The 26291-nt window shown below is 47.2% G+C and overlaps 2 protein-coding genes and 1 long non-coding RNA gene across 19 annotated transcripts in view; 2 read left to right on the top strand and 1 right to left on the bottom strand.

Annotated features, from left to right (window-relative positions):
- Positions 1–4711, top strand: part of GRB10 (growth factor receptor bound protein 10) — a 203889-nt gene extending 199178 nt beyond the window's left edge. For all 14 annotated transcript variants that reach the window (XM_050785577.1, XM_050785576.1, XM_050785580.1 and 11 more), the window contains one exon: positions 1682–4711. In XM_050785577.1, coding sequence (XP_050641534.1) covers positions 1682–1828 — 147 coding nt within the window. In that variant the 3' untranslated portion in view covers positions 1829–4711. The remainder of the gene's footprint in view (positions 1–1681) is intronic.
- A 2204-nt stretch (positions 4712–6915) lies between these two features.
- LOC126951475 (uncharacterized) lies at positions 6916–15270 on the bottom strand. Its single transcript, XR_007724485.1, has 2 exons — positions 14434–15270; positions 6916–13424 (listed from the first exon to the last, which is right to left on the bottom strand). It is a non-coding gene; the product is annotated as an uncharacterized LOC126951475 (long non-coding RNA).
- A 26-nt stretch (positions 15271–15296) lies between these two features.
- Positions 15297–26291, top strand: part of DDC (dopa decarboxylase) — a 106687-nt gene continuing 95692 nt past the window's right edge. The window contains exon 1 of one of the 4 annotated variants that reach the window (XM_050785602.1): positions 15297–15464. The gene's annotated coding sequence lies outside the window, so the exon portion shown is untranslated. Of the gene's footprint in view, positions 15465–20304; positions 20402–22048; positions 22136–26291 lie in introns of those variants that run through there. The other 3 variants (XM_050785604.1, XM_050785603.1, XM_050785605.1) reach the window with 3 other exon arrangements.

The following is a 26291-nucleotide window of genomic DNA, read 5'->3' as shown; positions in this document are numbered from 1 at the left end:
CTTGCTTCAGTATGCCACAGTTCAATTCTAGTTCATGATCAGAGTGCTAGATAGCGCCTGCAAGAATTCAGTTTAGTTGAGAATACAGTACACTAAATTAATAGCAGCTGTTTACGTGACGAATTGATAAATTCTGCAGGTAACGATAATGTTTGTGAAATACATCCTGTGGAACCCAAACTACTGAAGGAGGCTGGCTGGATAGTTTCCTCTCAGAGATTCAATCTGCATGTCAGCAAAGAAAAAGCTCTGAGAAGGCTTTCATTAACAAAACTCACCTGTTTTACGCAGTGGACCCTGGAGTTCTTCAAGCTTATCTGACCCCCAGGACTTTGTTATGATCTCAAGAATCATGTAGTGGCCTGCAGCCATGGACCATACAGGATGAGGAGGGTGTCTTGCTTAGCTTCTGTGAGCCAGGGGAAGGCAGCGTGCCACACACTGTCTTTTCTGTGGCCACTTGCTTCCTGCCGTGTGCTGACATCCCCACCTTACTCGTGAGGAAAATGAGGCTCATGGCTATAAGCGGCTTTCGCTGCACCGCGCTGGGGTGAGGAACAGAATCTGGGATTGAGCCCAGCCTTCCCAGCTTCCAGCCAACCTTGTATGCAAATACAGGAATTACTATCCTAGAGAAAGTGCCTCATGGATGATCCTTTCTGTTCTTCTACTGCGTTATATTATTCACTCAGTTGTTATAATTCCTTTAGCTCAAAATATAAAATGAAAAGTGATTGACGTTTTGGGCTGGATGAGTAAATTAAAAAAAAAAAGGAAAGAAGGGAGCTTTCATGGTAGGCAGAGTATGTAATGCCCAAATCCTACAAGTAACAAAAGAACAGCAGCTTGAGACTTAGGGCAATAAGTGTGCAGCCTCTGTGTGTGAAAACGGGCTGTGGGATGTGCTGTTAGCTCTAGCAGTGGTTTTGGAGTTACGAAGTGGTTCCAAGCTCATTAATTAGCCAAGCCTTAAAGCTGACCTGTTCCCTGTGAACAACGCGACCTCCTCATGCCGCACTGATCTGCACAGTACACTGTTCTGCACTGTACTGCAGTCATGCAATTGAAGACTCACTGAGTTAAAATAGGTGTTAGGAATATGGTTCTCTCTGGGAGATACTGTGGCATTCCCCTGCTTTAACAAAAATAACTGCCCAATATTCAGGGACCTAGGAAGGGAATTTACCTGCGTGAGCTTATTAATCCCTCACAGCCACCCAACAGTTGCTTCATCATGGAGCAGAGTATAAATCCCTGGGGCCTCAGGAGTTGGCTGAGGTCATATAGTGAGGACCCAGGTCTGTGCAGTCTTCATGGGGCATGCTGTGTGCAGTGGGTACTTACAGGTTAACTGGTAAATATAATTCTCACGAGCTGGGTGAACTAGGGGCAAACTTCCAGCCCGTCTCCATGACCACCTCAGGGAGCAGGGGAGCTAGCTGTCCTCAGTGGTCTCCACAGCCCACCCAAAGTCTGTCCCTCGCTCAGGGATGTGGCAGCCCCCAGCACACACCCTCTGCTCCCCCGTCCTTCCCGCCCCTGGTGTTTTCTAGCCTACCTTGCCGTGTGTGTCCCTCTGGAATCAAATCATGGGCAGATGCCGCTGCTGCTGGCCGCGGGTCCCGTTCTCTTCCCTGAGGTGGCGGCCTCTAACCTGGCAAGTGTTCTTGTGTCTCTCCAGTGCGAGGATGATGGGCAGACGTTCTTCAGCCTAGATGACGGGAACACCAAATTCTCTGACCTGATCCAGCTGGTTGACTTTTACCAGCTGAACAAAGGAGTCCTGCCTTGCAAACTCAAGCACCACTGCATCCGAGTGGCCTTATGACCGCAGATGTCCTCTCGGCTGAAGACTGGAGGAAGTGAACACTGGACTGAAGAAGCGGTCTGTGCATTGGTTAAGAACACACATTGATTCTGCACCTGGGGACCCAAAGCGAGATGGGTTCGTTCAGTGCCAGCCAACCAAGATTGACTAGTTTGTTGGACTTAAACGACGATTTGCTGCTGTGAACCCAGCAGGGTCGCCTCCCTCTGCGTCGGCCAAATTGGGGAGGGCTTGGAAGATCCAGCGGAAATTTGAAAATAAACTGGAATGATTATTTTGGCTTGGGCCGCTTAGGAGCAAGAACCGGAGAGAAATGATTGGAAATGAACTCTTGCCCTGGAATAATCTTGACAATTAAAACTGATATGTTTACTTTTTTTGTATTGATCACTTTTTTGCACTCCTTCTTTGTTTTCAATATTGTATTCAGCCTATGGTAGGAGGGGGATGTGGCGTTTCAACTCATATAATACAGAAAGAGTTTCGAACGGGCAGACTTCAAACTGAGTATGGGTCCCCAAATGTTCCCAGAGGGTCCTCCGCACCCTCTGCCAACTACCACGGTGTGGATTCAGCTCCCAAATGACAAACCCAGCCCTTCCCAGTATACTTGAAAAGCTTTTCTGTTAAAATAAAAGGTGTCACTGTGGTAGGCATTTGGCATGTTTTGTGGACTCAGTCAAGCAACCACAGTCTGTTAATCATTTCTCTATGCTCAGATGTCAGATCCTCTTGTTATTAGCGTGTCTTGTTCTGCACAGTGCAGGAGACTTTATTCCTTTGGAAAATTCACTGTTCCACAAACAGCAGGCTGAATGGCCTCGCCTCTAGACTGACGTGGGCCAGCCTCCTTGAGACACACCTGGCACCCGTCATCGGCCAGCGGTGGATGCTGCATAATCCACCTGGGTACTTTCAGCCTTGCGTTTCCACAGCCTTCAGCCTGTTCTAGAACGATCACTGCCTTACCCCTGCTGCTGCAGTGGTGTGAGTCGTTTCACGGCTGATGTCCCTCGGGGGATTAAAGGATCTAAAGAGAGAATGGCACCTGGTTGGCTTCGTGCTGTGTCTCATGGGTTTCCATGGTGATAAAGACAAGGAAACGCTGCAGAGGTCACAGGCACAGGCTGATATTTAAAGATCTTTGCTTGCAGCCCTCCGTCCTGCTGAGAACCCCCATAAGCCAGTGAACGCAGAGCCCCTAGAGGCTCCTCTGCTGGCTTAGGGTGCAGAGTACCTCACGGTGGTTGTGGACATGGAAGAGTTTTGTCAACACAACACTTCCTCCCTGCTCCGGGAGATGAGTCAGACGGTGGCTTGAGTTGTCACTTGGTCCCCTCCGCCCCTCGGGTGGCCCCCTTTGCCATGTCCCCTTAGCTTAGTGATCAGGTGTGAGAGTGGCCATTTCCTTACCTTTAATCCCTGCAAAGCAGAAAGGACTCCCTTGACAAGGAACAGACTACCGTGGTGAGCAGAACGATTTCCTTTTTCAAGACAATACCCGCCTGGCTTCTCTGAATCTGTGCTAGCCACGATATTGCCCCAACTCCGCTCCCACTGAAGTGCTCCCTAAGGAACAGCATTTCTCTGCTCGTCAGTCAACCCCCATAGCCTAGAGCAGTGTCACGAGCTTCAGTAAGGCCAATCAGCTGGAAGTCAGTGTACCATATAGTAACACTGTATTTCAGTTTACAGACCACACTCTAGCTGTTTTCCATAAAAGGTATACAAATAAAGAATTTTTTAGCAAAACATGTTTTTAACCATCAATGCTCAATTGCATTTTCTTCCTTTCGCAGCCAGTCAGTCTTTCGAACTATTGACAGTGAGATAATTCTCGTGTTCACACCTGGCGGCAGGCTTCACTATAGGGACGGACATTGCAGTTACACCGCGATTCCTTTCTCTTCACTGGCTCGAGGTAAACACTTTCCAAGGAAAAACAACTCTAGGATTTCTTTTTTCTGTGTACGTAGACCAGTCCCATCAGTGTATAATCTCTCTCTTTCACGCCTCTCTCCAATAGACAGCTTGTATTTGCAGTATTTCATATTTATAAATGCGCGTTTATTTAAAAGGAGAACAAAAGCTTGACTCTGATTCACAGTTTTGTATGTAGCTGGTTTGACGTAGTCTTTTGTATTTTCCCTGCCGAAGTGAATTGTTGGAGAATGTAAACCGCCTCCGTGCGGCAGCAGACTTCCTAAGGCCCCAGCTCGCTAGCCTCGTGCTGGGCGGCTGGGAATTCCACCTGAGAACAAGTCCCGCAAACCGGGGACGGAAGGACATTTGACTTTTATTTTTGTATTTAATTGACATGAATGTAAAGGGGACAGCTCAGGGTTGTTTTGGAGCCTGTTGACTTTGTATCTCTGCCTGTGATTTTCTTTTCTAAATGAAACTCCATGTAGCAACCGGGATGAAGTTGAGAAGGAAAACGCCAAATGCTTTGGTTATTAGAGTTTAATAGGTAAGCTCTGTTACACTAGGTGTTAGAGTTCCAGAATGTTCTTTTGTTTGCTAAACCTTGAAGAAACATGTGCCTCAGCCTAGATGTTTTGTCTTCTCTTTTCTGCACTTAATACCTGACAGTATGACCGATCTCTGCGCCTTTCCGGGGGCGGGCCAGCTGGCGGTAGATTTGTGATGTCACAGTGCAAACTGCAGCGACTGTAAATCGGCCTGGCGTGTATAAACGTTTTCAGGGAATGCAGAAGGTATTAATGAAGAGACAAAACCTTTATTCCATGTGCTTTGCTTCATTCTGTACATAGCTCTTTGGCTCGTGAACCTAATTGTAAACTTTCAGGTATTTTTGTACAAATAAGGGACTGATGTTCTGTTTCTTGTAATTAGAAATAAACATTAATACAGTGTTCTTCATTTTCTATTGCTGGTGATGTCTGTTTCTATATTTTAAAACACTGGCCAATCATGAGGTCAGGAGTTCAAGACCAGCCTGACCAACATGGCGAAACCCCATCTCTACTAAATATAAAAATTAGCCGGGCGTGGTGGTGTGTACCTATAATCCCAGCTACTCAGGAGGCTGAGATAGGATAATCACTTGAACTCGGGAGGCGGAGGTTGCAGTGAGCCAAGATTGCACCATTGCAGTCCAGCCTGGGCAACAGAGCAAGACTCCTATCAAAAAAAACAAAAAACAAAAAAAAAAAAACACTGGCCTGTCATCCATTGAAAACCTTTTGAAATGACTTAGAATATTAAAAACACACTTCTTACCACTAGCTAGAGACTACCACAAGGACTCCATAGCTGTTTGGGACGTGTCACACACAAGCTTGCCCAGCCCTGGTGAGACACCAGACTCTTGGCTGCTTAGTGCTCCAAGGTGGTGGCAAGACATTCTCAGCCGACCTCTCCTCCCCCATAAAAATCACAGACCTCAGAAGGTTTCAGAAACCGTCAGATACCCACACAGGCTTAAGAAAGACCTTAAGAAACTCACATTCACCCTTGAGCCCAATTGGTGTTTTTTCCACTGCAGCGCGACAATTAAAATGTCAAGAGCCTAGGTTTTCTAAGCAGGCAAACAACTGACAAAGTAAGAATAGATGCCCATGATTGTTGCTTCTCCGGCCCTCGCCTAGGAGGATCTTGGCTGACCTACTGACGTGACATTTGGGCCAGACTTGCCATCTCTCGCCTCCTCCCTGTCACACCCTGGTCAGCTGAAGGGCGTGTGCATGTTGTCGCCAGCTAGCCTGGTTTACCAGCAGGAGGGCCCCCGTGCTGTGTGGACTCTCCTGTCATTTGTTTTCAGAATCTGAATTCTCAGTTTCTGGAAGCCCACCCTCAGCTTCAACAGACAAGGAGAGCCCAGGGCAGGTGGGGACCCACCGGGCCAACCGCAGGTGTTGATCGTAACACCAAAGAAGCTTGTAGGCACAGCCACACAGAGCCAGCCGATGGCCTCCCAAGAGCACACCCGTGGTACAACACGAGAATGCATGTCACTGCCTCCAGCACATTCTTCGTCGGTTTTCACAGCATATTTTGAGTGATTAGTAAAATTATAAAAAGGGATTTTGTTTAATGATAAAAGCCTTAGCTTCTTAAGTGTAAAAAGGTAAAATATTCAACATCTTCCAATTGTAGAATGGTAAAGGCAGCATTGCCCCTTTACATTTTGGAAGTTATACAACCTTAAGGGCAGGAAACAAAGATGAAAAATCTGTCTTTGACAAAATTGGGCTTCATCTGCCAGCCCCAGTGACCATCCACAAGATGGGCTGCTTGGGAGGCCTGCAAAGATCAAGCAAGGGCCACGTGACAGGGTGTCCATGGCTGCTGGCCTCAGCACAGCTAGCAAAGGGCACTTCAGGATGAGTAGTGCCCGTCGGGGAACTCGGGGTCCTCTGGAAACAAGGAGAAAGACACTGGGGTTGGTGGCAATTGGTGTCATTTTTTGTTTTTTAGGACATGGTGGGCGCTTCTGAGCTGTAGCTACAGCAAAGTCTCATTTGATTTCTGGAAATGTTTTGTGAATTGCAGCTAAATACATTTTTCGTTCTTTTTTATTTTTCTTTTTAGTTTGTTTCTTATTGAGGTAAAATATACATACATAATTTACCATCTTTACATTTTAAGTGTACAGTCCTTACAAATGTTTCCGCTTCCTCCCCTGCCCCACTCCACTTCCCAGCCTCTGGTAGCGTCTACTCTCTATCTTCTTGAGATCCACTTTTTTAGCTCCCACAGAGGAGTGAGAACATGCAAAGTTTGTCTTTCTGTGCTTGGTGTATTTCACTTCAAATGGTGTCTCCATTTCCGTCCATGTTGCTACATCTTTGCAAAAAAGATGGCAATTGTGTGTTTGCTCCCTTTTGTCAACCTCTCCTAGCATTTGCGTTTTCTCCGGCCCTGCAGCTCTCTTGGCGTTTGAATTTGAGTTGCTGTCTTGGTCCTGTCCTCCTCCGTATCCGTGATGGTGTTTCAGTAGGGTCTGTTCTCCATGCTGTTTCCATTCGCCCTTCCCTGCTAGGCTGGCTTCACTTTTCTCTGACGTTTCTCTTCAGAGCTCTGCCAGCTTTCTTTATCTAGTGCCTGAGCTCTTATAGCTCTGCTTTGACCTTTGGTGATGTGATTAAGAAAGACCTCAAGAAACTCACATGCTTTCTTGTTTTTTGTTTTGTTCTTTTAAGTTCACGACATTGTGTTTGGTTGCAATTTTAATCTACTCATGGCTATGTTTTTCTACAGAATGTTCTTTGCTACCATTTTTTTTTCTATTATTTTCTTTTGTCTTGGGGTATCTACACAGAAGATCAGTGCTGGTTCTTTAAAGAAGATGAGCTCTTCTTGGACTAGCCAATAGACAGGAAGTTTGGGTAGGGAAGTCCACAAGGGCTATGTTGGATGCTACCAGGACAAAAAAAAAAAGTAAACAAACCCTTATGTCCAAAGCCTGAGTATGAGAGTTTCAAGAACTTTACAACATAGGCCATTAAGACTGCCAACCAACTCACTCCTCTCACTTCCTGTGGTCATACCACCTTCACGTCCAGCCCTTCCACCACTTCCAGGTGAAACTCCAGAAATAACAGCTGGTAAATTTATAATAGAACCACATTTTCTCATTGGTCGTCACTGTATACTCACATGTAGGCACACAGATCCACTCTGCTATAACTGTATACTCACACCTGGGCACACGGATCCACTCTGCCATAGCTGTATACTCACACCTGGGTACACAGGTCCACTCTGCTGTAGCTATATACTGACACGTGGGTACACAGGTCCACTCTGCTGTAGCTGTATACTCACACGTGGACACAGATTCACTCTACTGTAGCTATATACTCACAGGTAGATATAGATCCACTCTGCTGTAGCTGTATACTCACAGTGGACACAGATCCACTCTGCTATAACTGTATACTCACACCTGGGTAAACAGATCCACTCCGCTGTGGCTGTATACTCACACGTGGACACGGATCCACTCTCCTGTAGCTGTATACTCACACGGGACACGGATCCACTCTCCTGTAGCTGTGTGTTCACACGTGGGCACAGATCCACTCTGCTGTAGCTGTATACTCACACGTGGACACAGATCCACTCTGCTGTAGCTGTATACTCACAGTGGACACAGATCCACTCTGCTATAACTATATACTCACACGTGGACATAGATCCACCCTGCTGTAGCTGTATACTCACACGTGGACACGGATCCACTCTCCTGTAGCTGTATACTCACACGTGGACACGGATCCACTCTCCTGTAGCTGTATACTCACACGTGGACACGGATCCACTCTCCTGTAGCTGTATACTCACATAGGACACGGATCCACTCTCCTGTAGCTGTGTATTCACACGTGGGCATGGATCCACTCTGCTGCAGCTGTATACTCACACGTAGACATAGATCCACTCTGCTGTAGCTGTATACTCACACGTGGACACACAGATCCACTCTGCTGTAGCTGTATACTCACACGTGGACACACAGATCCACTCTGCTGTAGCTGTATACTCACACGTGGACACGGATCCACTCTGCTGTAGCTGTATACTCACACGTGGACACGGATCCACTCTGCTGCAGCTGTATACTCACGCCTGGTTACACAGATCCACTCTGCTGTAGCTGTATACTCACATGTGAACACAGATCCAGTCTGCTGTAGCTGTATACTTATGGATGTGCACGCAGATCCTGTGAGAGCTGTGGCAGAGATCTCTATTGGGAGCACAGAAGTGAACCTGAGTCCCATGGGAGATTGGTCTGGAAGGTGTGTGTGAATGAATGTGAGGGTCATGTGACCTCAGGCAGGAAGAGATTATGCAGCCTACATAGGTGTGTTCTGTCCAACATAATACTAGTCACACGAGACTATTTAAACTTTAATTTTAATTATAAAGTAAAATGAGAAGGGTAGTCCTTGGTTGCACCAGCCCACATTTCTAGTTCTCAGTAGCCACACGTGGCTGGTGGCTACTGTGTTGGAGAGTGCTGATCTAGAACAGGTCCATCATCGGGGGAAGTTCTGTCAGAGAATTCTGGCTTAGGTGAGCAGCCATGAGAGCCTAAATTAGAGAAGTGGTAATGGATGGTTGGAATGAGGAGGGGGTTATGTGAGAATCGGTCTTTGTGTCTGGAGGATGCTCTGAATTGGTGGAGCCCAACTCCAGATTCCAGGCTGAGGGTCCCTCCACTTGAGTGGCACCTCTGTCTCATCCACAGATAAGACACACTCACCTCACAACCAGTGAGCAACTACCCACTTCTGCTTGCTTTCCAATTGTAACTGAATGCCCACGGCTTCGTGTCATAAATGTGTACTGTATACAAAACTCAAATGTGTCTGCGTAGCCTCCACCTCCACAACCTCCCTAGGAAAATGATGCATCCCAACTGGGTATCACCCTACTCAATAAGCAAATGTCCTGCAGTGAGCCAGAGGTAGAAGGTGTCTATTTCCCAAGTTAGTCACCATTACTGTGAGCATACTGTCATTTGAGCATCTCCCTGGAAAGCGGAGTACAGTTCTATTGTTTAAGTATAAAGTGTGAAATGTAAGCAACAAGTTCATCTGGTGCTTGTCTGAAGACACAGCCACCTTTTTCTTAGTTCTTGCAGGACTAATAATTGTCCGTGCAGGACTTCTCAAGAGACAGACCGTTTTGTCCTAGGTGATGACGCTTAAAACAGGGATCATTCTGCATATTCAGTGCTGGTTTTATAGCTGAGCCTGCTGTAAGATGTGTACTGTATACAAAACTCAAATGTGTCTCAGGCTGTACCAAACCTGCTTTTCTGGCTCTTTCTGTCAAAAATGAGTGCCTTCAATATGATCAGTGCAGACACATTCCTGGCCTCAGGCCCAGAGGTTCTGATTCAGTAGGTTGAGCAAGGGACAGAATGGTGCCTTTGTAGCAGGCCTCCCCTGTGATTCCATGCCTCCCCCACTGGGAAAGGGAATTCTAGCAGATGCCAAGGAGTCAGGCATGTGGCTTCCTCTGCCACACGATAGCAGCGTGACTTGGGGAATCCTCAACACAGCTGGAACAGGATGCCACTGGGTCACAGCAACAGACTCAGATCTGCCCGCTTATCAGTCACCTGGAGGACTGTGCAAACCCACAGATCTCTGGGCCTTCCTAAGTACTGCGGAGTAAAAACCTTTGACTTGTCAATTAAAGTGCTTGCTCACATAGCACCACAGGTGAATGAGATCATCTCCAGCTTCCTATGAGCTCTAGTAACTTATGATTTATGAATTTCCTTTATCGTCATCCCTCCACAAACCATCAGAAACTTTTAGCTTCTAAATGTAGTGGTGTTGGTAGTGTGGACGGAAAGGCTAACGATTAAATTCTAAAGTGCCCAAAGCTGCCCTCAGGGGATGTGCCAGTGAACTCAGAGTGGGCACCGCTGGAAAAGGCCTGTGGAGGACTCAGGCCCCAGGCAGGACACGGGCAGCTTGCAGCTCAGCACTACCCACTGGCAGGTTCCGTTTGTCCCCAGGGTGCTGTAGACGATGCCCAGGGCTGGAGGCAGTGCAGCCCCTGTCGTCTCAGTCTTACTTCCTGCTTGAGGCCCACCAGCTACCTGCTGCTCACCAAAGGGAAAGGAAGCGAGTCGATGTGGCGTGTCCAGGTTTACACAGCTGTTTCATACCAAAGCCAGGCCAGCACCTGGTCTCCCACGGGCCTGGCTGGGTTTCTCCCAGTACCCTCCATCCTCTCTCCTTGCAGCTAGATCTGTGCTGAATCATCCTTTGCAGAACTTAATAACATGACTTAATAATTCAAAGTCACGTTAAACCTATGGCCAGGTAACAGCAAAGGGACTGTGTGTCGCCACCTCTCCCTCTTGCCAACCTAGACACCCCTGGCAGGACATCCTCCAGCTCTGCCTCCTGACTCCACTCACCCCTCTGCTCATTTGCAAAATGAGGCTGCTAATACCAACTCTGTCCATCTCCCAGGCCAGGAGCAAGCAAGAGAATAGGTGTGAAGTCCAGCTGTAATGTGTCACAGCCTGGTTACAAGAAGGTTGATTCAAATTAATTTAAAAAGTAATGAGTGGATCACTTTGTCTTTGATCAGTAATCCAAGTGACTGAAGGAAGCGCTGGGACAGTGAGTCTCCAGACTGGGGACTCCGGTGTCATGGTGCACCAGGCTGTCCCCCTGAAAAGCTGAGTCCTTGTCACTCACTGGCTAGAAGGCCTATGAGAAATGGAAGCAGGAAATTCACAGAAGAGAAACTACACATGGCTATGGAACATTTCAATGTAATTGTTTAAATTACATGGAAAATATAGGCATAGCTAGTTGTCCACTAGTTGCCTTGTCTAGCTTTTTGTCGTCATTGATTAATCCTCACTTTCAGATTTCACAAATCTTGACCCACTTTATTTTTACAGAACGAGATCATCTCTTGATAGAGGCCTTTGCAGTATGATCACAACACGCAGTAAGAAATGCATTCTAGATTATGACCCAGTACACATATACACGTACATAATTGAAAGGCTCAGAAAGCGATATTTTCATCATTAGGTGCAATGTCTCCTGTTTTCTATTTTATTCTATTCTATTGTATTTTTTTTTAATGCTGGTCATGAGACCTGCAAAACTGATTCCATGACCCACCAATAGTCTGAGGCCAATGATTTGAGATCTTTGAGAGAAAAACAAAGTTGGAGGACTGACACTGCCCGACTTAAAGACTTACTACAGCCAGATGCAGTGGTTCATGCCTGTAATCCCAGCACTTCGGGAGGCTGAGGCAGGTGGATCACTTGAGGTAAGGAGTTCAAGACTAGCCTGGCCAACATGGTGAAACCCCATCTCTACTAAAAATACAAAAATTAGCCAGGCATGGTGGTACATGCCTGTAATCTCAGCAAGTCGGGAGGCTGAGGCACAAGAATTGCTTGAACCCGGGAGGTGGAGGTTGCAGTGCACTGAGATAGCATCACTACACTACAGCCTGGGCAACAGAGCAAGACTCTGTCTCAAATAAATAAGTAAATTAATAAGTAAATGAATAAAAGATTTACTACAAAGCTACAGCAGTTAAGAAAGTGCTATTGGCAAAAGAGTAGACAAATAGATGAATGGAACAGAATAGAGAGCTCAGAAATAGACCCACACAAATATAGTAAAATGGTCTTTGACAAAGGAGTAAAGGCAATACAATGAAGAAAGGATAGGCTCTTCAACATGGTTGTGGAATAAATGGACATCCACGTGCAAAAAAAAGAAGTGAATCTAGATCTAGATCTTTACTCAAAATGGATCATAGACTTAAAGGTAACATGCAAAACTATAAAACTCCTAGAGGATGACACAAGAAAAAATCTAGGTGACCTTTGGTTTGATGATGACCTTTTAGATAAATCACCAGTTTCCTCCATTAAATGCAACCTATGGAGGAAAACGGCTGATAAATTGGACTTCATTAAAATAAAAAACTTCTGCTCTGGAACAAAAGAAAACAGATTTGATATACTCCTAAACAAATTGGCTTTTCCAGGAAAACTCAGTTCCCCTGACACTCCTGTCTGTGGGCTTGGCCAGAGTGTGGGCATCGCAGTAGAGCTCCTCTTTCTTCACCTGTGGCCTCAGCAAAGCCCCCAACACCCACCTTGCTCTGGCACACAGTCATCTCAGCAGGAAGCCCTGTCCTGCTCCCAGTGCACTCAGGTTCTCCGTGAATGTCTTCCGCAGTCACATCTACACCTGCTGTCTCCCTCCTGCAACACGCATGCTGCGACTGACCGCAGGCCACTCTGGCATCATGAGAGGTGGCCATTGCTGCTCCTGGGGCAGAGCAGAGTCACCCTCTTCCAGGAGCAGCCTTGGCTGCAACCCATGCTGCCTTCCCCTGCCCTGGGGCATTACAAGGTCGCACAAGGTCAGTCATTCTCAACCAGGAACAATTTTGCCACCAGGAAACATGCAATGTCTGGAGACATTCTTGGTTGTCACAACTAGGGACTACTGGCACCTAATGAGTAAAAGCCGGATGCTGCTAAACATTCTATAATGCACAGGACAGCTCCCATCACAGAGACTTATCCAGCCTTAATGTAATAGTGCTGGGATGGTTAATGTTATGTGTTGACTGAAGTGGGCTAAGGGATGCCCAGAGGGCCAGTAAAGCAGGATTTCTGGGTGTGTCCATGAAGGTGTTTCTGGAAGAGATTGGCATTGGAATCTCCAGAGTCCGCACCAGTGTGGGCTGGTAACATCCAGTTTGTTGAGGGCCAGAATGGAATGAAAAGGTGGATGAAGGGCAAATTATTTCTCTTCTTGAGCTGGGACACCCGTCTTCTCCTGCTCTTGGGTCTTCAAACTCAGACTGAATTACACCACCAGCTTTTCTAGTTCTCCGGCTCATACACGGAAGACTGTGGGACTTCCCAGCCTCCATAATCACATGAGCCAGTTTCCACAATAAGTCTCTTCTTATATTCCTATATCCATATCCTATTGTTTCCAGTTTTCTGGAGAACCCTGACTGATAAAGTACCGTGGTTGGGAAACCCTGCCCTAGATTTCTTTCTTTGGTCCTCGAAGCCTCACCTCAATCCCCATAAATCCCACACCTGCAAGAAGAAAGAAACTGTGAAAAGAGTCCCTTCTGGGAATGGATGCTGATTCCTATGTAGATTCCTCTATTGAGAGATAACTGTTGGTCAGTAGTTGGACACTACTAGTTCTCTTTTTTGAGGATTTCAAAACTGTGGTCTCTCTTCTCTATGGATAATTTTTTTCCAGTCCTATTGCTTCAAATATCATGTAAACACTTTCAACCCATAACTTGATTTCCTGTCTGGGCCTGTTTTCTGAGGTATACTGGACATCTCAAATCACATGATATGTAGATATCTGAAACTTAATTCCCAAACTGAATCCTTGGTGTCCTTCATCTCCCCACAGCCAGTACTGGTCCACCCTAGTCTTCTTCCTCTCAGTCCATGACCATCACCCCTTGCCCACTGGCTTCATCACTGGCTCGTCTCTCCACCTCCTTGACTCCTCCCCTTCCCCAGCAACCTCCTAACATGCACGCACACACACACACATATAGGGAATATTACCACGCTTCTTCATCTCAAGTCCCTTTCTTCCCCCAGCCCATCTCCCAGAATGAATTCACTTGAATTCACTCCTGGTTTGCAGGAAAGTACAGAAATCCAAGGAATGTGGTGGGACTTGGTGGTCCAACTTAAAGGTCTAACCCTTTCACCTTTATCTCCCTCTGATCCATTTTCTACCCCAGAACCAGAGTGCTCTTAAACCATAAGTAAGCTAAGGTTACCATTTTCTAGAAACACTTCAATGCCTTCCATTACAGTTGGGGGGATTCAAATTATGTAACGTGGCTTGCAAGACTCCCCCTGCCCCACTTTGAATGGTCCTTAGGGGTTGGCCTTCTGTCAGGGCCTGGGAGATGCTGAGCATGATCCTCAGTGCCTTTGCAGAGGCTGTTCCTTGTTCGGAGCCCTTCCCTCACTCTTCCCCTTACCAAGGACCATCACTTCTTCGGGTCTCAGCACCTGTGAGACTCCAGGCTGGAGCATTTGGATGTGTGTCACTGGAGGGCTGACTTACCATTCTTTCTCTTTTCCCTCTTTCCTCCAATGGCTCCTGTGGAGGTTTGGAGACTCCTCAGTGTCACTCTTCTTCTCTCTCCGGTTCCAGTCTAACAATATGAACCCTAGGTGCCCCGCCCTAGCCTGTTCCAGTTCCTCACGATAGAGCAAGGAGAGCTCTTCCCTGCATCTAGCCTGTGACAAATGCCTCTGGTGACAGCCCTCTCCGCCTTGTTTCCAGTCCTTTAATGAGCTGCCCACAGTCAGCCTCACTTTCACTCTGCTCTTCACACCCACCGAGCCCCATGCTTGGAGCCGCTGGGGGTCTGCCAGAAAGGCCAGGTCCTAAGATCCCTGCAGGCTGTGCCTGCTCAACTTCTCAATGTGGCTTTCTCAGCCCTGCTTTGTGCTCTCATAAAATTCTATCGACTTTGGGCCTTTTTAGAAATTTGTCCAAATTCCACTCAGAGCATTGTTTCATGCATCTCAACTATGATTTTGATGGGTTTGGGTAAGGAAGGTGAGTTCCTGGGTTCTGCTGATATCTGAACCTGGAAATCTTACCCATATTGCTGAGTGCCACACCGGGAAGTGCAGGCTTACTTTGGTGCTGCCTTCAGGGGCAAGAGACTGTGTGCAATGCAGGCATCACCTGGTGCAGGGCTGGAACATATCAGATGACTTACTGGGCTCCAAAGTTGAAATCAGGGTTGCTTAGTAAAAGGTGGGATGTATGTAGAATCGCATAAGAAAGATCCAAGTTTCCAGGATTTGGAATGAAACAGTCTCTTCAGAATGTGCTCTCAGGATTCCCAGAGGAGAGCTATTTCTCAAGATTTCCTTGACCTTTGTCACCAGCAGGAATTAATGTTTAACTGGAACATGAGGCTGGAAATACAAGAAGAGGGAAACATGTGGCTTAGAGTTTCCAGAAGAGTGACTGCCTCAGCGCCGAGTGCCTCAGCGGCTTCTCTACGTGCTCTTCAGTCCCCGAAGTTGGAGAATCCCATCAAGGACAGTAGCCCTGTAAGGAATTCGAATTTCCAGTGTGTAAGTCCCTGGTTTTATACCTACTCAGACTGTAGTGGGAAAACAGCAACATGTACCTTGACTCTCTGGCCCCACGTTACTGAACATTTGCTTAAAGGTGAACTCGCTTGAGGGATCTTGTGCGGTGCTTTCTCTTCTGCTGCAGGCTGGCAGGGGCGTTTGTTCTGTGGGGGCTGTGCACTTGGTGGCTCTCCATGCACACAGTCACTCCAGTGACACATGTTTAATAGGGACTGGGAATGATTTCATGACTGTGGCTCAGTAGCAAACGCAGGCCAGCTGTGTTTCTATTTTTAACATGTACCGCCAAGGGTGGTGTTGATATTTTATTCCACCGAGCCTCTGTTTCTTCTGTAAATGAGGATTTTCTTAGTATTGACCTTGTGAGGATTAAATCCCATAATTTTATGGAGGTTATTAGTAAACGTGAACTCTGCCCTTACCTTTATAACATCCGAGGCTCCGTGAGGGCTCTCTCCTTTCGGTGTATGGTGTAGTCTACTTAGAGGTCAATTTGGTGTCTACCTATGCAGGGTGATTTGAGGAGAATTAAAAGATCTTTCCCACCATTTTCCCACCAAAAATGCTGAGTACAATTCCCATCTGAAAACATATGCGGATAGGAATTTCTATTGGGAGAATTGTTTGGTTATCAACTTCAATGAGTCGAAGTTCTCCTGGTTTTAACTCTGTTGTTGGAAGTATGTAAGAATCAAAGCTTAATCGATGGAAATCGTTGCTGTCCATCATGCGTGAGTTAAAACCGTTACTTCTGAGTGGTCAGTTTGCATTGGGCTCTGTCTAGAAGAAGGTTCACCTTCTTCACCTCCAGTCACATCCCCATTTCACAAGTGAGCAAACAGCCAGAGGAGGGGAGGAGGATGGCATAAGATCTTGCAGCTGGCAGAGACAAAATGCGAATGTAGCCCGTTTGCACTTGGTGCTCTTGGGCAGCCAAGCAATCCAGTGTGTGGGTCCAGGGTGACAAGTGCTGCTCCCGTGGCTGGGGTAAGTCCCTCCAGCATTCAGTCTTGCTCTCTGTGCTTATCTGGATGCGGTGCAGGATGAAGATGACCCTATAGAACTCTACCCTGGAAGTCCTCACAAAGTGGATACGTGACATTTTTCAAACCAGGGACATGTTGGTGCTGCTTAACATTTAAATCATAATTTTCACACTCTTAAAAATTACTAAATAAGTTTGAAGAGACACAGCCATCTGCCTACAGTGCCACCCCTGAGCTTCACGCCACCCTGGTCTCCAAGACAAGGGAGAGGCTCAGGAATACTGAATGCAGGTACGACTGTGGAAGAAGAACCAAGTTTTCACATTTTAACAAGGTCAATTGAGGCTGGGCGCGGTGGCTCACGCCTGTATTCCCAGCACTTTGGGAGGCTGAGGCGGGCAGATCACAAGGTCAGGAGATCGAGACCATCCTGGCTAACCCGGTGAAACCCCATCTCTACTAAAAAAAATACAAAAAAGTTAGCCAGGTGTGGTGGCGGGCGCCTGCAGTCCTAGCTACTCCTCAGGCTGAGGCAGGAGAATGGCGTGAACCCAGGAGGCGGAGCTTGCAGTGAACCGAGATCATGCCACTGCACTCCAGCCTGGGCAACAGAGCGAGATTCCGTCTCAAAAAAACAAAAAAAACAAAAACCCAAGGTCAATTGAGTAATCAACTGAATAAATAAATTAATTATTATATAGAATGAGGGCTGGATGTTATGACTCACACCTGTATTGCCAGCATTTTGGCAAGGTCAATTGAGTAATCAACTTGATAAATAAATTAATGATTATATAAAATGAGGGCTGGGTGCTGTGACTCACACCTGTAATGCCAGCATTTGGGGAGGCTAAGGTGGGTAGATCACTTGTGCTCAGGAGTTTGAGACCAGCCTGGGCAACGTGGTGAGACCTCATCTCCACTAAAAATATAAAAACTAGCCAGGTGTGGTGGTGTGCACCTGTAGTCCCAGCTACTTAGGAGGCTGAGGCAGGAGAATCGCTTGAGCATGGGAGGCAGAGGTTGCGGTGAGCCGAGATCGAGTCATTGCACTTAAGCCTGGGTGACAGAGTGAGACCCTGTCTCAAGAAATAATAATAATAATAAAATAAAATTATGAAAGTTTTACTCTGCCAAGAATCTATTACAGTTTTCTTTTTCCCAGGAACACTGGTCTGACTTTATTATTATTATTATTTTTTTTTTATTATACTTTAAGTTCTAGGGTACATGTGCACAACGTGCAGGTTTGTTACATATGTATACATGTGCCATGTTGGTGTGCTGCACCCATCAACTCGTCAGCACCCATCAACTCGTCATTTACATCAGTTGTAACTCCCAATGCCATCCCTCCCCTCTCCCCCCTCCCCATAATAGGCCCCAGTGTATTACAGTTTTAAAGATACATAGAGCCTTAAATATATAAAGAAAATCTTGGTTCAACTATGGAGAGAAATCAACAAATCCACCATCTCTACCAATTATAGTAAACTGGATGATAGATTTAGCAAACAAAACATTAGTAAACATTTAGAAAATTTCAAAAGCAAAAGTAATAATCTTGCTTTATTGGACATATATGGAATCAAATACCTAAAAGTTAGAAAATACACTATCTTAAGTGTCTTAAATGGCATTATGCAAATGTCAACATCTATTAGAGAATTGCTCTCACACCAACATGTTCTCTGACCGCAATTCAATCCAATTAATTAAATTAGAATTCAATTAAAAAATAAGCAAATATTGCTATGTATGTCTGGACATTTTTTTTTTTTTTGAGATGGAGTCTTGCTCTGCCACCCAGGCTGGAGTGCAATGGCACAATCTCGGCTCACTGTAGCTTACGCCTCTCAAGTTCAAGCAATTCTCCTGCCTCAGCCTCCTGAGTAGCTAGGATTACAAGCGCCTGCCACTACAACTGGCTGATTTTTGTATTTTTAGTAGAGGTGGGGTTTCACCACGTCGACCAGGGTGGTCTCGAGCTCCTGACCTCAGGTGGTGCACCCATCTTGGCCTACCAAAGTGCTGGGATTACAGGCACGAGCCACCGTGCCCGGCAGTCTGGACATTTTTTGAATAGCTACTGAATAACTCGTGTATCAAAGAAAAACAAAATAAAGATTAAATACTACTTATACACAAATGATAATAAAATATCAGCCCCCTCCTCATACCTTTGTCCCCCTGGTGTGTGGCCCAAGCTGTGTGCAGGGTGAAGGGCACACACCCAGGGAGCAGTGCAGTCCCAGCCCCGCCCTGCGGGAGCCCTGTGCTCAGTCACCCACTGCAGCCCCCAGTCTCCTGGCCAGTCCTCCCCAGGGCTCTTCCTCATGTGTGCATAGCCACGGGCAAGAAAGGAGGGTCTCAGGACAGAGGAGTTTCAGCTCAAGAAGTGCCTGGCTGTCCCGCTTGACACTGTCCCCTCCCACAGAGCTCCAATGCTCATAGCTGGGGCCTGCCTCTCCTCTGTGGTCATGGCTGAACTCACAGTGTTTGGGGGAATGAGCCACTCTGCTGCTGGCTTCTGGCTCCCCCTGGATGGTGATGCTTGGGCAGCTCCCATCTTGCCCTCTGCGCAGATGGGGCCTAATCTCCTTATTGCCTCCACTGTCCACGTGGCTGCTGCCTGTGGGTCCCTGCACGGCTGCTGGAGGGAGCTGCTTACATACAGGCTGAGACCAGGATCCCCTCACTTGTACCACCTGCCGGCTCCCTGCCCTGCAGCCCCTGCACTCACGGCATGTTCTGCTGCCTTGAAGGCTGCTGCCTCTGTCCCAGCTCCGTGGGGTCTCTGCTCTACAGGAGTAGCTTCTTCCTTGAAAAGATGCTGCTTAAAATTAGAGGATAGATGGCTCTGCTTGGGGAATTTCTAGCTCTGGACTGTGCCACAAGCCCTGGATGTGGTATGTGTATGTGTGTGCATGCATGCACTTAGGTATATGTGTGCGTGTGTGCATGTGTGCAAGCACGTGTATGTGGTATGCATGTATGTATGTATATGCTATTGTACATGTATAGTGTGTCTAAACATGCATGCATGTGTGCTTGTGTATGTGTGTGCATGCATGAGTGTGCATGGTGTGTGTGCATGTGTGTGTGGTCAGGGCAGAGGCACCTGCAGGTTGCTCGTCATCTGAGTGGACCCTGTTCTCCACTCTTCCTCCTCTGCAAAACCCAGGCTCCTTTGCTAGCTTCATATGACTCCGCGTGCACCTTCAGGAGAAACGGAGTCCTGCTCCTTCTATCACACCCATCAAGCAGGGGTTGGGGGAGGGGGTGAGGGTGGGGAAGATGATCCTCCCTGTTGCTACCCAATGGGACGGAGCCCAAACCATGTTTTCAATGCTGATAGGCTTAAGGGTAACAGCACAGGAGTTTGAGATGCACACAGCTCAACACCTAATCTGCATCTCACTTCACTTTCTCATCTGGCGAAGTGGGCTTGGGACCCTGAGCCTCCCAAGTATCACAGGGTCCTAATAGTCCCTCACAGAAGGCGCAGGCCCAGAGTGAGCACTCCCCAAATGCCACGCCATCCCTTCCTCACCCCTGGAGTGGAGCCTGGGGGTTCTCAGACTTGTTGGGAGAGTCCCAGGAGCACTGGCCCCAAATCTGCATCCCACACAGTGCCTGGGAACCCAGGGCCCATTTTTTCCTTGGCATCTCCCCAGCCCCCGCAGGCCGTGCTGTTCCTCGCCATCCTGCTAGGATGACTCTCTCCTCCTGGGGGCAGAGTGGGGGCAGGAGGTGGTGGGAGGGTGGAGGGATGCTGCTCAGTAAATAATGCAGAGCCGGCAGCTCTGATTGGCTTCAGAGAGGCAGACACTGTGTCTACATAAATGGCAATCACATCTTCTGTGCCTCTTAACTGTCACTGTGGAGAGGAGAGAGAGAGGACAGAGAGCAAGTCACTCCGGGCTGCCTGTGAGTACCGCTCTTTGTCCTCATGGCTCGCGGACCAGACTCACGCGTCCAGCTCCCTGGATGGCCGTGACCCTGGGGTTTGGGGTGGGAGGTTTGCCGGTTGATTCTAGCTGTGCTGAGTTCCCCTCCTGCAGGAGAAAGGAGGTTCTGCCGACAGGGACAGCTGAGCATCCAGTGTGTTCAGGTGGCACAGGGTTTACAGGAACTTTTCAAGAAAATAGGCACTAACCTAGGTCGGCTTGCTTTTTTGTACCATCTGCAAGCAACAGGTCAGGCACATAATCCAAAACTTTGGATTGCTTTTTAGGCCACATTCCTAGAGCCACGACAGCAACATAACTGAGTGGAAATTATTTTCCAGACTGGCTCGCGTGCATGTAGTGACCACGGAGGCCACACGATGGGTGGGAAAGAAGGAGGCTGTGCAGCCTCAGAGGCTGGGGTTTGCATTCAGGTGCACACCTCCCCGGCCGCCTTTCCTGCCTCAGAGGTGAAGGAGAGCAGCTAATTAACAGCGTCCTCCCAGCAGATCATGGTAAAAACCAGGTCTGATTTTATAAAGGGGCGGGCACACAATAGGTGTTCAATAAATGAGAGCCCTATTATGAATAAGGGAGGAAAGTGTGAGGGCGATGAAAATGCTGCTGCGTGGTCTGCTGCACCCTCCATAGCCTGTTTTCTTCAGTTTCCAAGGGAAATTCAGGCAGGTGACATGGGTTCTCCCCACAAGCTTGTTTCTCTCTTGAAGACTCCAAGGGCAGAGGCTCCTTGCGAAAATTTCTCATTCAGATAAGCAGGGTTTCCCCTCCAAGAGGTGACAATCGCTGCACAAAAGCTGGTCCTCTGTGGGTTTGTCAAGTGTGCCAGAGACAAACACTCCTTTTGCTCGGGGCACGGGAGTCCTGGCTGGCAGCCTGCGGTGACCCCAGACTAGAACACAGGCATCGTAGATGGCTGACCACACAGCAAGTTCAGGGATGTCTGAATGGTTCTGAAGGAAACAAAATCATACCATTCTCAGTAGTTTATTTTCTTCCTGTCTTCTGGGCACACACTGGGTGGGCCTCTGCACACAGCCAGTGTGAATATAATAATTAAAATAAATCCCCCTTAACTCCCCTGCCACAAATTCAAAGAGATAGCCTGGGGGTTCTAATTACCTTTGTTTTCTGCTCTTCAAGATATTGATTATTCTGAAGGTTTTACTTTCAGAAACTCAACTTGAGTCAGCTGTCAAGTTTAGGGAACGGCTCTAGGAAAACCACACTACGTGGATATTTTATAAGAAGTGTTCTGCAGCCGGGCGCAGTGGCTTATGCCTGTAATCCCAACACTTTGGGAGGCTGTGGTGAGTGGATCACCTGAGGTCGGGAGTTCAAGACCAGCCTGGCCAACATGGTGAAACCCCGTCTCTACTAAAAATACAAAAAATAGACAGGCGTAGTGGTGAGCACCTATAGTCCCAGTTACTCAGGGGGCTGAGGCAGGAGAATTGCTGGAACCCGGGAGGTGGAGATTGCAGTGAGCTGAGATCACACTATTGCACTGCAGCCTGGGCAACAGAGAGAGACTCCGTCTCCAAAAAAAAAAAAAAAAAAAAAAAAAAAAAAAGGTGTTCTGATGTTTTCTGTTTGTCTGGTGCTTGTTGGCATTTCTGGAGGAAGACATTCAGGGAGCCCAGAGGCACCTCGTGGACATATGCGGCAGCGATGGACACAGGACCTCATAGAAAAGGTTAGAATCCCACTGTGCTGAGAGATGGCGGAGGGTCCTGGTCTTGTGGTTTGAACAGAGGCAAGTGTGGAAGCCACTTCTGAGCTGTGCAGGCTGAGAGGAGCTCCGTGCCTGCTGCATGCTTCCCTCAGCCTCTCCACATTGCTGTCGAGGGGATCATACTGCTACTTTGCAGAGCTGATGTGAAGTTTAGGAGAATATAGGTAAAGGGCTTATACTGCTGCCCTGTATATGGCAACTCTTCAGCATTTCTTCTGTTTTGGAGGAGGTAGGGGGGAGGCACTTCTCTTGGGGCATGGAGGGCCGCAGAATTTGTTGAGCCTCTGCTTGTTTCCAGCCCAGGTGGGTGGAGGCAGACATGTGTCTGCGTGCTCAACGCTCCCACCCGAAGCCACATCCCCCTGTTCTCCCAGGTGCAGTGAACCAGGCAGGAGCCCTGGACCACACTCTCGGTTGCAGACACCACCTTCCCCATCCCAGTGGGAGCCCTGTTTAGAGTCCTGTGGTCTCATCTCTGGCCGTGGTGAGGACACGGGCAGCTGACAGCGCAGGTGTAAGTGGATTCCAGGGCAAAGGTGCGTTGGGAAAATGCTGACTTCAGAACACTGGCACCCACTCCTGCACTTACTGGCTGTGTGGCTGTGGTCAAGTTAAACAGCAATAACTACTGGCCTGGCAGGGTTGTGAGCGTGTTCAGTGAGATGATGTATACCATGAGCTTATCAGGAGCTTGAGCACTGCTGATTTGTTTGGTTTCTTGGACAATAGGATGTGGCAACCAAGGTTCAACAGATTCTCAGGATTTTATCTTGGTGGGGGGCACCTCAAGTGCAGGCTTCTTAGCAACACCAGGCCCCAGGACGGCAACTGTTCAATATGAGGAATAGGGAAGCATTCAGTGTGAATCTAGAAGTCAATATTTACCGCCAAACTGGCTCATAAGGACTCCCCAAAGAGTGTGCCAAAGCATACTAAATAGATTCACAGTGCAGGTGTCCTGTGTTTGTAATAGACGGTAAACCAGGACATGTCATGGGCACTGGATATTATGACTATGGTGAAAAGAAGCAACCAGCTAGAACATAATTTGAATTGTCTCAAGCCAATAGCAAAGGCAAATGGTTATGATCTCTTGTGAACTAGTAATGTGACTGCAAGAGAAAGGGGGAAAGAATTGAGAAAAAAATAAGGGAAAAAATTTGTAAGGGGGGGTGATTTCTAAAGTTTCTTCTGACATAACTCTTCAATAAAATGAAAACAAAGGAGAAGTTAAAATTACCTAGCAGTTAGCATATAAACTTTTAAAATTAGCAACCATGAATGAAAATAATAAAATGTGAATGTTTTAAGGTTTAAAGTTAAAATGCGAATGAAGGAGAAAAGCTTGCAGAGATGGAGCGTGTACACTCGATGCCTGATGGTGGGTGACATTTCCGTATCATTCCAGTTTTTCAAAAAGAAGTTGACAACATGCAAAAAGAACTGTACAACTCACATGTGTCAATTCTACTGGGGAATTAATATCTTTGAGAGACAGACCTAATGGGTGCGACCTGTATGGTGACGGTGGAGTGTCATCTACTCATGACGGTGCTGCCCATAAGAGCGAACAGCTGACAGGCAAAGTGGGAATGGATGGTGTCATAGGAACACGGTGAAATCCACACTCAGCAGCCCTTAATAAGAGCAAACAGGAGTGTTATGTTAAGGAAATTCTGCATATTGTAATTAGGCATACAGGAAAAATGTCAAGTGAAAAAAGGATCCCCAGTCATACACACATCCTCACTGCAACGATTTGAATTGTCTACAGTCAGGACTAAAATGGAATGATATCAATCAGTTTAATGTCCTTCACATTCTTTTTCGTCTTTTGAGATTGCTCAAGTTATGAATGTTTCCAGCCAGCGTTAACTTAGGTCACAGCATGGTTACAGAGATATGAGTGGAAGTAGTATCTTTCCATGGGAGGAAAACTGAAAACCAAGACAAATTTCTCTATGGTTCCTTTCCATGGGTCATTGTTGGCCAAGAATCTACGTTGACAGAGCTTTGTTTATTAAACAGGGAATGAATAAGAAACAGCTGCACAAAGCTCCTTCCTCCTTCATGTCAGCAGAGCAGCAAGGCTTTCCCTTGAATTTTGATCTTTGTTGTAGAAATTTTCTCCCTTTTCTCTTATGCTACCTCAGGAGAAGAGGCTTCTGCCTGTCTTCTGTAGCATCAGTAATAATAATTGCTAGACACAGGTTTACAGTCCAAAGTGCTCTCTGCCTGCGTGAGCTTGCAGCTCCATTTTACATGTGAAGAAACAGACTCAGAGAGGCCAAAACGTCAGCCAGCAGCTGCATGCCTCTTGCCGCAGAGCTATGGACTCAAGCTGTTCTCTCTGAATGCAAACCCACTATTCTTTCTACTCTCCATGAGGAGGAGGAGGAGGAGGAGCAGGAGGAGGAGGAGGAGGAGGAGGAGGAAGACTGTCCTGTGGAATTGTAGTGCTGAAAGCATAGCTCTGCTTGATTGTGGCAGGGCCATTTTCCAACGCAGACCAAGCTGGCCAAGGAGGCAGCTGGGCGGAGTAGGACTTAGAACCCAGTGCAAAGTCCCTTACAGGAGTTCCTCTCTGGACAGACACTCCCTTGAGATGATGGATTTGATTCCTCCTGAATTTGCACAGGCGTGGAGAGTGAAATGCTATGCTTTGAGCATCTATCTTGTAATTATCTTGTACTCTCTTCACGGTTCTGTGTGGTGCCTAGGATGATGGCCATGGTACAGATTGCAAGTGGAGCTGCAATGGAGTGGACATGTGTGTTTCTCCCAACATTCCTATGTTGAAATCCTCACCTGCAATGTATTAGGCAATGGGAACTTTGAGAGGTGATTAGGTCATGAAGTCAGTGCCCTCATGAATGGAATGAGTACCCTTACAAAAGAGACCCTAGAGAAACCCATCACCCCTTCCACCATGTGAGGACATAGAGAGAAGGCTGTGTCTATGAGAAACAAGCCTCACCAGATACCAAATCTGCCAGGGCCTTAATCTTGGACTTCCAGCCTCAGAACTCTAAGAAATCATTGTCTGTTGTTTATAAGCTGCCCACTCTATAGTACTTTTTATAGCAGCCCAAACGGACTAAGACGGGGTCTTGGCCACCGTCTCACCTCCAGCCGAGAGCTGCCCAAGCCCTTTCTCTTTCTGGTTACCGTTTGTAATGAACATGATCTATAAGCAACCAAGGCACCGTGGAAGCTGCGGTGCCCCTATGGTCCTCAGTGGGCCTTCGGGAAATCATTCCTTGCAGCCCTGGGAGAAACTGGTTTTACACGTTTCTAATCCTGAAGTTACTTAAGCCATGCTCTTTTCATCAACTGATATGCATCTGGCTGCAGCTGTTAGGGATGCTCTGTACCTGTGTTTGAGTCCAGGACATTCTCTTGGGTGCCTTCAGGAGCCAGACTGCCCGAGTTCAACTGTGGCTGATCTGACTACAGCAGGTGTGGAGTCTTAGTTCAGTTGTGCAGCCTCTCTGTGCCTCAGTCTTCTCATCTGTTAAAGGGAATAATAGTATTACTGACAAGGTTTTTATAAAGATTAAAAATGACAACCAGGCAAATAACTTAATGTAGTTCTTGGTGCATGTAAGTTCATATCAATGTTAACTATTTTTTAGACCAATGAGAGAGTACTTATTTAAATAAGAACACCCAGATTTACATAAAAGTAGTGGCACCAGTGTAAGACAGTGGCAAGGGTGTGTGCGTATGTGTGTGTGTGTGGTGCCCTAGCTTAATTGTGTCAATTGTAAGTAGGGACACTTTGGCCTACAGGATGAAGGAAACAGGGGTTCTGCCTTTGTTTTGCTGCAACCAGCTTCACACCTGAGACAGCCCTTCCCTTCCCTGGGTCCCAGGTCCCTGCCTTGTGAAATGAGCATGGTAATAGCTCTCACCAATAAAGCATTAAAGGAGCTAAGATGTCAGCCTATCCTGGGGCTCTTTTCCAACGATCTCTTGTCTCCTCTACTGACTCCAAATCACACAGACCATGCTTCTCAGGAACCCAGGACACCTGGATTATGGTAGGATTCTGCCAGTGGGAGGTTTAGTGGGAGGCTGGAAGGCAGAGGTACTACCATCCCCGTGATGCTGGCTC

Source organism: Macaca thibetana, chromosome 3 (assembly GCF_024542745.1).
Source record: "Macaca thibetana thibetana isolate TM-01 chromosome 3, ASM2454274v1, whole genome shotgun sequence".
NCBI classification, from domain to species: Eukaryota; Metazoa; Chordata; class Mammalia; order Primates; family Cercopithecidae; genus Macaca; species Macaca thibetana.
This window is presented reverse-complemented; position numbering and strand designations above follow the sequence as displayed.